At 40.9% G+C, this 12011-nt stretch overlaps 2 protein-coding genes across 2 annotated transcripts; both read right to left on the reverse strand.

Annotated features, from left to right (window-relative positions):
• Positions 1–1291: 1291 nt before the first annotated feature.
• gpn2 (GPN-loop GTPase 2) lies at positions 1292–5116 on the reverse strand. The gene is made up of 6 exons (XM_047599666.1): positions 4899–5116; positions 4244–4781; positions 3950–4106; positions 3244–3404; positions 1602–1732; positions 1292–1388 (listed from the first exon to the last, which is right to left on the reverse strand). The coding sequence occupies exons 2-6, from the start codon at positions 4661–4663 to the stop codon at positions 1316–1318; spliced, it is 942 nt and encodes a 313-aa protein (XP_047455622.1). The 5' UTR covers positions 4664–4781; positions 4899–5116; the 3' UTR covers positions 1292–1315.
• Positions 5117–5342: 226 nt separating this feature from the next.
• Positions 5343–7994, reverse strand: gpatch3 (G patch domain containing 3). The gene is made up of 7 exons (XM_047599665.1): positions 7521–7994; positions 6764–7221; positions 6478–6652; positions 6133–6192; positions 5930–6051; positions 5719–5846; positions 5343–5620 (listed from the first exon to the last, which is right to left on the reverse strand). The coding sequence occupies exons 1-7, from the start codon at positions 7963–7965 to the stop codon at positions 5437–5439; spliced, it is 1572 nt and encodes a 523-aa protein (XP_047455621.1). The 5' UTR covers positions 7966–7994; the 3' UTR covers positions 5343–5436.
• Between the last annotated feature and the right edge of the window lie 4017 nt (positions 7995–12011).

The raw sequence follows: 12011 nt of genomic DNA on the forward strand, positions 1-12011 counted from the left end.
CTGGCTGGAGGAAAGAAGTGTGGCAGACTTTTGTGGATCTGGAAGGAGGATTTGTGAGCACATGCTCCACCTGCTGGAAACGCAAAACACCCAATATGCAAGGACTCGGTCTTGGCCAAAGTCATTACTACTCCTGGGTCGTTGCTGGCGGTATTTCATCCATACCGTAAGCCGAGATGTTACAAACTCCTCTTTGGGCAAGCAGCCTGTCATTCCATTTTTGCATTTACCCTGAATGTTGCACAACACAGCTTTTTACACAACAGAAAGTCCAGCAAATGTTTTGAGGCATGTGCGGCTTTTTAAATTCAAATTAAACTGCATATCAGAGGGAGAAACACTGTCCCTCACCAATATGTGAAAACGCAGAAGGATGTAATAATTTAATCATTGAACAACTATACAAAAAAAATGTGTGTACTAATTATCTACAACAATAATGGGGCATCATTGGAGTTCACTGGAGGCACCAGTAAAGAATAAATGACTTCTAATATAATAGCCCTGCTCTAAATCCCCCTTCAGTGTTCAGTTTATGTTGAAACAGCATCAGAAAGGTGTTAATTCAACTGAAGGATCACTTTGCAGGATGTAGTTTGTGGTGCTGTTAGACTGTATTGATTTAAACACTAAAGCGTTTCTGTTATTTAGCCCCCTAGACTCAAATTGAGTTCTCATAATGACAGCAACATGTCGGCACAACACAATGCTATTCAACAGTGCTACAAACCACAGTCTCCAAACTGAAAACACAGTGGAATCAATAGCTCTCTCAGTTATTTTAATAAATGCTGAATACCATAACCTTCATGAAGCCAAGTTACATTAGAACGAATGCATTCGTAACCACTAGTGTACCTAATGAACTGGCAAGTGAATGTACGCCTATACTACTGCAGTCATTTTATGGTTTCAGAATGACTATTTTTTGAATGAGGAAGTCACAAATGTCAAATTTACTTAAACAAAAAAATGGACATATGATGCATTGTAAGAAAATTTGAAGTCATTTATTGGAATTTTGCTCCATCATCTACAAAGTCAGCAGTACAAAACACATTCAGACCTCACGTTACTGAGGAAAAGCTCAGCATGTGCTCCCTTCAGTCTTCTTCATTGTGATTTTTATGAGGCGTGTTGCAACCTTGAAGCAATCTGCAGCTCCCAAATTTAGTTCCTGCGTCTCCGCTGCTTTCGTAGAGAGGCAAAGAATTCAGGCCAAGTGAGATGGATGTTGCCAAGACTCCCCTGGTATAATGGTGCTAAAGAGACTTTTTGTCCTTTTTTTTTATTATTATTATTTGGGCTTTTCCAATTACAGATCCATCATTTCCTGCTCCACAGTCTTTCCACTGGTTTCAACATACCTCTCCTGCACCCCAAGAGTACTGGAGGCTCATTCGTTAAGGGAAACAAGTTAAAATGGAAAACAAATTGGACAAAGTATTTTCCCATTAGGGTTATTTTTATCATAATCAGTTCTGTGTTATTATAAACACCAGAGTATTATTTAGTCTTTCAGCCACCTCCCGTGAATCTTAAGGTTTGTTTTTAAAGCAGATGAGTCACAGTGAGTCACCGCAGTGATTAGGAAAGGATACGAGTTGAACTGGAAGTCTGCCCCCACAGCAGCTGACATCATGGCTTGCAGATTCCTCTCCTCCAGGTCTCCAAAGCAGTAGCCATTGGCCTTGTCCACTGCTCGTAAGACCTGAATCATGCTCTCTTTGTCCTGGGGACAGAAAAGAGGGGGGTTTCAACAAGAGGGCTTTCAGGCTTTCCCCTGTGGAAAAAAATCAGTGAAACTCAGCGCTGACAAAATATTTACAGAAATCTTGCAAGACATTTATATTTCTGGTTCATGAATAACTATACAAATATATGAAGTCAGTAAAAATAATTATATCACAAGTCTGGTTATACACTGATCAGCCACAACATTAAAACCACAGCCAGGAGAAGTAAATAACACCTACAACATGTTCTGCTGGGAAACGTTTGGACCTGACATTCATTCATGTGGATGTTACTTAGACATGTAGCACCCACCTACACCACACCAGGCACCCCCCACCCCATAGCTATGATGCTCCATGATGGGAGCAGTCATCCCCAGTAGGATGCAGTGTAGGAATAACTCAAAAAAAACATGAAAAATAGCACAAGGTGTTGACCCGGCCTCCAAATTCAATAGATCCCAAACTGAATAAGTATCTGTGGGATGCACTGGAACAAGCCTGATCCACAGAGGCTCCTCCCCTCAACCCATAAGACCCAGAGACCTCCACTAACTGCATTCTGTTGCCAGACACCACAGGACACTCTCAGAAGGCCCATGTCCATGCTCTGATGAGTCACAGTTGTTTCAGAGGCACAACGGAGACCTGCACAATATTAGGAAAGTGGTCATAATATTATGACTAATCGGCGTGTATTCTGATGTGCAAATCTCTTGAACCATTTGAAGAGCGACATCTACTAAATGAAGGGACCTTCCTCAAAAAGCCCTCCTTAGAAATGTAACTAAATGTAAGCGTTTGACATTATGAGACAGGTAACAGATTCACACAAAGCCGTAAGACCTCACTGACATGCAGTTGGCAGAGTTTTGCATTTTGTCTCTCTGAAGGCTGTGTCTTTTAGATGTTAAGCACCACAGGTACCCAAAGTAACTGGCGGATGCATGACAAAGAAGTTGTAGAAACAGAAAAATGTTTCAAGGCTGCATTTTCCCACCAAGATGAAAACAAACGTGCAAACCTGCCTCCCTCTCCCCATGTGCAGTGATGGAACACGGTCTAGACACGTGGCTCTAGTAGCACAAAGGATCAAATTATTCTCAAAAAGAAGTAATGTCAGGGAATGAATGCAGCGTACAGACGACTGCATATTCCCTTTCAGTGCGGTCCATCTGAAGAAAATGTATCCAATCTTCAATTTTAAAGGCTGAGAGTGATTTATGATTAAGGTGTTCAAGCTATTAAATATATAACGCAGGACTTTGAAATTCTTGGAAGATCCAGGGTCATCAAAACAAGAAATTCTTGCAACACTGTCAACCCATCTCTGCTCAAACAGAAAATTATTGTGATGATTTTAAAAGTGCAAATCAAATAAGGGTAATGCCTTTTCTTTGGTCGACTGAAACATCTGATATAAATCAGTGGACCTACAGCAACATTAGTTCTTGCGGATGAAAACACACAATCAACCGTATAAATGCTTCTAAAACAGCAGTGATACCTGTACGTTGAGGGGCACGAAGGAGACGAGGCTGTAATCCTGTATGACTTCGGCCAACTTTTCATTTAAGTGGCGGAATTTTTTGAAGAAGGGGTCTGTGGCCAAGTGATCGAGAAGATAGGTCAGGTCCATGACTTCGGTGTAGAAGTCAAGATTGAAGGCTGTACAAGAACACAGACCGAAAAAAAAAATGTAAGCACGGCAGATCAAGTATAAAATTCAATACTTTGGATATAAAACAATATCTGAACTAGTTGTGTGTTGAAGAAAGACAGATTTGCAACCCTCAATTGTCACACACGCAAACAAATGTTTTCTATTACAACAAGGTTGCACTAAATCCCTTTTCATGATGTTTAGTTTATGCTTAAACAGAGTAAGAAAGCTGGTGACCCAACTGTATTACTATTCTGGAGGATGTTGTTGTTGTTGGTTAAACTGGATTAAGTTAAACACAAAAGTGTTTCTATGATTCAGATTAGACCACTGACTAAACGGGATTGTCAAAATAATAGAAACATGCGTTTGGTACAATACAATACCACTCTGCTAAACATCAGAACTTCCGTGCAGGTACAATTTAGTGCAGGACTGTTATATTAGAGTGCATTCGTTTTCACTGGTGTACCTAATGAACTGGCATGTGAGTCTGTTTTTGTGTGGTAACATTCGTTTCGTCTGAAGCCACCAGCCCGAAATAACGCACCTAGTTTGCCATACTGCTCAATCAAGTCCATCTTGGAGAGGATGTTGACGTGCGGCAGCTCCACGTGCAGCATGGTGGACAGGGAGGTGCACAGCACAGAGATGAACTTTGCTGGGTCAGCGCAGTAATGGGAGTCGACGAGATGCACTGCTGTCAGCTAAAAAAGAAAAGTGACAAAGTGAAATCACCTCATTAATGTTGTATAAGCACGGTGACTGCACGGGTAAAGTATCGCCTTATGGCTCAGGGGACGTGAGATCACTCCCCCGGTGTCTGGATGCTGAAGAAGCTCACCCTAAAATTCCACTTGGCCAGTTGTGTTAATATATTCTTCACTGAAGTCTGGTGGGTGTAGAGCTCCACCTGTCCCGGACAGTCGAACAGGAAGTAACAATCGTCGTAGTCTTTAAGCTTGTTCTCTAACCAGTCCAGGTTTGCTTCCACATACTCCATACAGTAGAGAAGTCCACCGTTGGGGCCGAGCTTCAGGCTCTCCATGACATCGTCCAGCGTGACCAGCTCAGAGATATCCACCCCACAGGTATAAGGTATTCCTTCGTTAGCAGGGTCCATATTCACCACAACCACCTTTCGCCCCAGGTGAGTCAGGAACTCTTGCATCCCTTGGCAGTATGTGGTTTTGCCTGAGCCTGGAGGTCCGATGACCACCTGACCGAAGCGCAGAGAGGGTTTCACTCCTGTCTGGTTGGACATGATTGTAAAGCCAAAGGAAGTGAGGCTGCAGAGATTCACATTAGAGGGACCAGGATGTCAAATGGGACACATGTGATGTCCTGTCCGGGAGATCAACATCCAGCTGATGTGTGTTTACCTGGCAGAGTCCCAAAGTTACATATTAGTACAACCTGGAAGCCGGAGTTCAGCTTGTCTGACATGAACGAGTAAACTTTAAATCTCCTGAAACACAATAAACAAATCTGGGACTTACCGAGGTAAGTTGATGGACGCAACTTCTCAACTAATAAAGCATCAGCGTGTAACACAAGTTGTATATATAAACCTAGGTGCAATTTATGTTACGATACTGTGGTCTTGTATCAAAAAAATACGATAATATTCATGGGTATTAACCATATGCAGCAGTTGTTTTAGCATGCGTACAGCGGGGGCTAACAAACAAGCTAAGGCTAAACTACATCCGGGTTAAGTGAACTGTCAAAGTAAAAGTGGTCCTCCCTTTTTCAATTTCATTAGCGCCGCACTGATTTCAACTCTACGTATTTATATTTAATATATTAGTCCGGCTCCTGTATGTTCTTATAAATAACCAGAGTTAATAAAAGAAAATAGTTCTTTTGTGTAATAGCGAGTGAGCATTTGGACATATTAAAAGTTAAAATAAATAATAAGCGCCAAAAATAAACCCATTACATGACTTGAAAAAATATTTTAATATCAAAGCTAGTCAAAAAACACATAATACACAACAGTATTTATATAAATATATTTTAAAAATTGAATCGACGTCATCTCTTTGGTCCAATGCTGCCACCTGGGAGCCATCCTCTGTACTTCAAGCTGGTGTTAGGTTGGCGTCTCAGCAATGTGTCGCCTCCATCAATGTCTTTCGGTTTATCATACACTGTAGATATATGGAAATCTGTTCTGGCCTTTTTTCCAGGATGTAACAACAATTTCTCTCCATGATACCTGCACAAAATAGAAACAACAGCATCAGCATCCACACACACGTATGTTTGATGTTGGTTGTTACCGCATGTTGATTCTGTTTTAGTGGTCATGCTCACCCAAAGCCTCTTTTACAGCGGGGATGCTGGCCTTCGCCCTCGAGGGCTTCAGGAATCCCAACCTGACTGCTCCCCAGTCCTTCACCGTCCTTCCAGCCCTGCTTCTCCATCACGCGACGGCCAAAGCCCTAATCCAAGAAAACAGTAAGAAGAGTGTTTGTTTCACACAAAATAGTACAAACCAAATTACATGCAGTGGTAAATTACTTACCTTAGTGAACCTCTCAAAGTTGCCAATAGACTGATTGTGCCCTGATCCATCTTCGAGACCCTCCCTCAGTCGCTTTTCATACCGCATTCTGACATAGTCACGAGCATCCATGTCGCCTCCATCTGTAAGAGAAACGACTGGGTTAAAGACTCTGCAGGGATAATGCACAGATTCCAATAGTTAATCAAGATAATTGCACATACCTTTATCGTAGTAAACACTCATGTCAACATCCCAGTCATCTGCTGTTTGCTCATCAAAATCTGCAGAAAAAACAAACAGAAAGAGGGATAAATGTAAAGAAAATGTAAATGTTCACTGGGAAAATACAGTAAGGTAAAGTAGCATTGAGTGGAAACATCTGAACCAAAATTATAAAATAATAACACTAGCATAATATTGACAGACCCAATTTGATGTCCCCTACCATTGCAGACGCGTGTAGTTAAAATTAATTACACATTTTAATATGTGACTTTTATAAACATAAACCAAAAATCTTCCAGGAAAGTGCAGAAAGCTGTATGGTTACTCTTTTTGTAGCCTACCTCCTTCTTCCTCCTGCCAGTACTGAGCGTCGGTGTAGAACACAAGTCCTGAGCCCCCCTTTTCCCACTTCAACTCAATCTCTTCTTCAAACAGTCTCTCTTTACTTCGCTCCTGGCTTGTTACATCTTCATGCAAAGCCTCGTGACGCTCCCACTCCTCACAGCAGTCATCATCCTACAACCGACAGGACAAGTTACAATTAGAACAATTCAGCCAGCCCTATATCAAGGCCTGCACATACCAACAACAACTATGCAGTTATTTAACACAGTGCCTTAAACCCACATCATCTGCATTTGACTGTGCATCCTCTTCCTCCTCTAAGTTCTGCTCCTCATCGGCCCCTGTCGTTTCTGTGCGATCACCCAGCTGTCTTGACCTTGACGATGTTGTAGCAAAAGTGCCCGGCCCTGATATCTCATGTCCAGCAGCCGTCATTACAGTCTCTTCTGTGGCTGGAAGCGTCCACGTGTTGCGGTACTGGTACGGTACGTTGCCGTAACGGCGGTTGGAGCCGGTCTTGGGGAAAGTGAGGCCCAACTTCCGAATGAGGCGTGGAGGCAGGCGGCAGGACTGGATGAGCTGGAGAAACACCTTCACCGGCGTGCCTACGTTTCCATTCTGCATTAGAGAGGGTGGATTCAGCTCGGATAAGCTTTTGAGGTCGGCCTCTGTGAAATGCTCCGTTAAGGACACGCGGTGCCGCTGCTCGTGCTTTGTTTTATATGGGAATGACCCCTCATCTGAAAGAAGAATAAACACAGTAGTGAACACGTTGCGTCACAATTAATACAATAAGCAATTGTGAAACACCCATACATATTCAATAATTAACAGTACCACAACCCTTTTACAACGTCGGCCCCATGTGATAACTTAGTGTTTTTGGTGTTATTGACCTAATTTTCTAAGGCATGGGGGCACTGACCAGATAAGCTACTATAAATCTGTCACACTAATGTGCCCCTTGACCTGAAACTGTAAAATCGACCCCCTTAAATATGTTACATACATACCTATACTTATATAATGTAACACTAACCTTTGTCATTTGAAACTTTTACTCTTTTGATAACACAGCGCCTGGACAGCCAGTTTCCCTTCGAGTCAATCCAGTGATTCCCCGCATACATCTTGGTGAACCTGTCAGCATCTTTAGCGTGAACTGAGACTATACAGCAACACGACTTCACCCCCTGCTTCGTCGCAGAGTTGTGTTTTGTTAGCTTGTCGGCGTCTGAGGATTTAAGGCTGCCTTCATCTCCTTCTTCTTCTTCTCCTCCATCTTTACCGTCTCCACTCTCCGTGCCCGTCTCGGGTCGCTCGGACTCTCTGAGGACTTCCGGTCGGTGGCGGTAGTGAAAACATTGAAAACCGCCGCTTTCTATAAACTGGCTAAAATAATTCCTCAGGTCCGCAGAGTGAAAGGCTACAGGGATTTTACTAATAGCAAAGTAAACGGGACCTTCCGCTTCAGAGTCCGCCATGATTGTTTATCTGCTGGAGCAGCTGACGTCATTGGAGCGACGGTCAGAAATTGACGTCACATCCGCTTCCCGAATGAATAAAACACCCTTAGCCAGCCAACTGTGGATATTAAGCGCATTAAAGTGTATTTATTAGTCTATTAATAAGTGGCAGTCACCCTTTTTGTCACTCATAGATTTATTCTATTTTTTATTAAAATATTATATTATGAATGTGACATATGAAAACCTATATAATATACCTGTATAATACACACACACACACACACACACACACACGCCGTATGATATAATCTAACGAAATATTAGAAAATAGTAGAGAAATGAGAAATAAGAAGGCATGGCGTGTTACCCTGCTTGCCACTGCCAGGCTGTAAGATGTCATAGTACTCTTTAAAGTGGGCCTACAAGAGGGTTCAGTGGTACATCAGATTTTCTCAAGTTTCAGAAAATGCACAGTGTCCAAATACTTTGTTTCTCTCTTTCCCTCTTTCTTTCTTTCTTTCTTTCTTTCTTTCTTTCTTTCTTTCTTTCTTTCTTTCTAGATAGATAGATAGATAGATAGATAGATAGATAGATAGATAGATAGATAGATAGATAGATCTGTTTTGCAGTGTGATCCACGTTTGGAGTTCTGTGCATCAACGTAACCTAGTGTACCTTTAGTACCACAAGGGTGGTCAGAGTGACATTGATTAGTTTTGATTGAGAACAGCCCATGTGTTTGCCCATGTGTTACTAGTCTTTACTGAACACACAAAGAGTTGTGTCAAACACAGAAGTGAACATAATACACTCACAGTGAACTCTGTTCTCTTTAATTCAGTCAAAGTGAAAAAATAGGTGAAAGGTGAAATGACTAATACAAGCCTGTAAAGCTGAACGAGATGTGATACCAAATGTTTCATGAGATAAATAAAGTGCTTTACATTACTATACATTTAGCCATCCTATAGAAAAGCGACCAAGAAATCTGTTCAGTCAGAGTTCATTAACCCAGAGGCTGACTCCTTCTTTGGCCTTCACCTCAGCTTTTATCGTTGTATTTTGATAGTAATAGGCAGTAAAAGCAGACTCAGGTGTCTGGACCCTGACATCACTTTGGAAAACCCACGTATTGTGTATTAGTCACATCCACTGTAGATTATGGGATCTCATACTAATACTAATAAATCTAGATTAGGAACAAAGATCCAGATATACAGAAATGTCAAAAATTCAATCTTGGTTTTTTTTTTTTTTTTTTTTTTTAAACTAGATTGTAAAATACTAGAAGACTGCTAACTTTAGACCTATTAGGGCCATGTCTTATCAAATATCTATTATTTATAGCAAATACGTTATTATTCTGTATGACTGAGTAAGACATTGCTCCGTGAAATATTTGATACTAGACACCAATTGAATAACAACACTTTAATACCTTTCACTGAGGAAAATATGTATTTTTCCAACAAAACACAGACTTTATTGAGAAAAATATATGAAAACATTTCTTAAATGCTTTACACAAGGAAGACCTATATTCACTTTGCTTATACAGAAATTGACATGAATATAACTTAAATGAGAATATATATAGTCAAAGAAAATACAAATTACTACAGAGTTTTTTTGTTAGTAAAATTATTTTAATTAATAATTAATTAATTAATATTTCTGTATTTGAAACAACCTGGTACTCTTAACTTCCTCCCAGAGACACGCTTGTTCAGTTAATTGGTGCCTGTCCAGGGTGTACCCCAGCCCCCTACCTGTGTCACTCCAGAAAACAAGCAGCATACCACTTCATCAACACAACACCTGCACAAAATCTTTTTCTTTTCAGTTTATGTGGAAACTGCATAAAAAAAATCATCGTTTTGGAGGATGGTAGAGAACTAATACACTGACTAAAATGCGGTGAAAACTTCTGAAATAATGTGTCATTACAACACAATACAATTCAGTTGTACTACAAACCACGGCCTTAAAAATTAAGATTGAATCAGCAGCTCTCCTAGCTATTTTACGCAAATGCTGAATTCCATATTTTCACTAGTGTTCCTGATGAACCGGCATGACAGGTTCAAAATCTACAAATGTTGAGCTTTACACATATCGCTATCATTTCAAGGCTAAACAAAGTTTTTCTGATGAATTAGAAAGGTCGTTTTTTTTTTCAACCTCTTCTTTTTAATGATTTTTGTAGTGATTGTCGCACAAAGTGTTTATATATAGAGGTGAATAGAATTTCTGCGTAATTTAACGTTTTTTTCCTTTTTTTTCTTTTTCTTTTTCTTTTTGGTAACACTGTAAGATTGAGCTTTGGCTTGGTGACCTTGTTAAAAATGGAGTTGGGCAAATGAACCTCCACTGTATTAGCAGTGGGTCAAGGTAAAGAGTTACACACCGCGTCCATCATGCACACATGTGGTTGCGTCGATAGTTCAGTGACCTGAGAAGACCAGAAAAAGTTAAGTCAATAGGAAGGCAATATTTCGAGGTACGCTTTGCGGCTTTTAGTGGATGATGGATTCATTGAAATGGCTCTCTTTGAAATGGCCCAGTGATATACAGTGTGACATTTTCATCACAGCATTAACTCTGCGATGCAGGCGGAGTTAATCATATCTATTCATTATTTGTATTTGGGCAAAAACATCATAACAGTAAATCAAGACTTGGGCGTTTTTCAGGTGGGCCCTGTTGCATCACGCTTCATCAGACTGTTTCACTTGCTCGATCTCATAATACAGCAGTTGTTCCACTTATGGATTGAAGGACATTTTATTTTTACTATCCAGGTGGAGATAAGCGTCTGTCCTCCGTGCCCGTCTCTGCCTGCTCCTAACCTCTATAAACATGAGTCTTATCACAGGCATTTACAACTGTCAGCATGCTTCGTGAAGCCTGAGGCCTACCGAGTGCATTACAGGTCACTCCGCTGAAGGGATAACATTCTTGGAGATAACGTAATGTGCTTTATCATGTTTTGAAGCTGTAGTCGATTATCATTTAGCTTCTGTGAGTACAGACACCACGTCTCCTATGAATTAACCCACTGTGTCTTAATGAGGTTGCGCCTAGAAAAAAGTGGGGCTGAGAAACATACAAGTATTCGGTCAAGGAGTGAGTAAAGACAGCAATGAGGTAATACAAATATTCGGTGACTGGTGCTGCCAGTTGTGTCTGGTGAGTAATGTCTTTATTGCAGTAATTGCCTCCATGAACTGTCCTTGACTCCTCTGCTCTGCCAGTCAGATCTCCCATTTTGACTTCCATCATGGGACTTCTGCAGACTTCCTGTCCTGTCAAACCTTTTGGCCAGGGTCCCACCAAGAGTAAATAGCACAGTACTTTACATACTGTGTCCCCTATAATTACAGTATAATAAATATTTTACTGTTTAAGGATCCTGGAGCAAATTGTTGAAGCCAGAAATTCTTGTCATTGTGCTGTTTGTTTATTTGCAGCGGTAATAAAATAATTTGCTTATCGGTGTCAAACCACGGTGCCAGGCACGGGGAAGAGAAATTTAGAGGAATTTGGATGACCGGTGGAACAGTTTTTGTGCCAACGCTTGTTCTAAGACCAGACTCATGACCATGAAGTAAAGAAGCGCGACACATTAGGATTTTACATTTTCTTAACCCTAACCAGTTTTCCAAAAGGTGTTTAAAATAAGGCAATTGGATTAGTAGAGTTTGGAGAAGATGTTTCGCTCGTTGAAGTTAACCTCAACTTCTCACGAGTCCTTTAGAACTGAAGAAGCTACTTGGATGAGCGGTGAAATGTCTTCTCAAAACTCTACAAGTCCAGTTGCCTTTTTTTTTTCTGAAACGCCTTTTGGATTACTATGACCTGGATGACTAAGACCCTTCACACACACACCCTAACCAGTTGCGTCTTGTCATGCTTGACATGACATCGTATGTCCCCACTAATGCCTTTTTCTCTGCCTGCTCCTCACGGTTCATACAGACTACTGGTTAAAATGCATCTGGTCGTTTTTAATGGAGGACGGCAGCATGCCGATACAATCTGATGGCCAAGCCTTGTGAAAA

The sequence above is a fragment of the Mugil cephalus genome, chromosome 11, assembly GCF_022458985.1.
Source record: "Mugil cephalus isolate CIBA_MC_2020 chromosome 11, CIBA_Mcephalus_1.1, whole genome shotgun sequence".
Taxonomy (NCBI): domain Eukaryota; kingdom Metazoa; phylum Chordata; class Actinopteri; order Mugiliformes; family Mugilidae; genus Mugil; species Mugil cephalus.

Bases quoted from the DNA above. Each gene is read 5' to 3' on its own strand.
- gpn2 (XM_047599666.1), bottom strand. From the start codon at position 4,663: ATGTCCAACCAGACAGGAGTGAAACCCTCTCTGCGCTTCGGTCAGGTG. The intron at 4,107-4,243 runs GTGAGCTTCTTC...TTTCTTTTTTAG, and splicing joins TGGCCAAGTGGAATTTTAGG to CTGACAGCAGTGCATCTCGT. The intron at 1,733-3,243 runs GTATCACTGCTG...TTCTGTCCCCAG, and splicing joins TCGTGCCCCTCAACGTACAG to GACAAAGAGAGCATGATTCA.
- gpatch3 (XM_047599665.1), bottom strand. From the start codon at position 7,965: ATGGCGGACTCTGAAGCGGAAGGTCCCGTTTACTTTGCTATTAGTAAA. The intron at 6,052-6,132 runs GTATGTGCAATT...TTTCTCTTACAG, and splicing joins GAGTGTTTACTACGATAAAG to ATGGAGGCGACATGGATGCT. The intron at 5,621-5,718 runs GTGAGCATGACC...TATTTTGTGCAG, and splicing joins CGCTGTAAAAGAGGCTTTGG to GTATCATGGAGAGAAATTGT.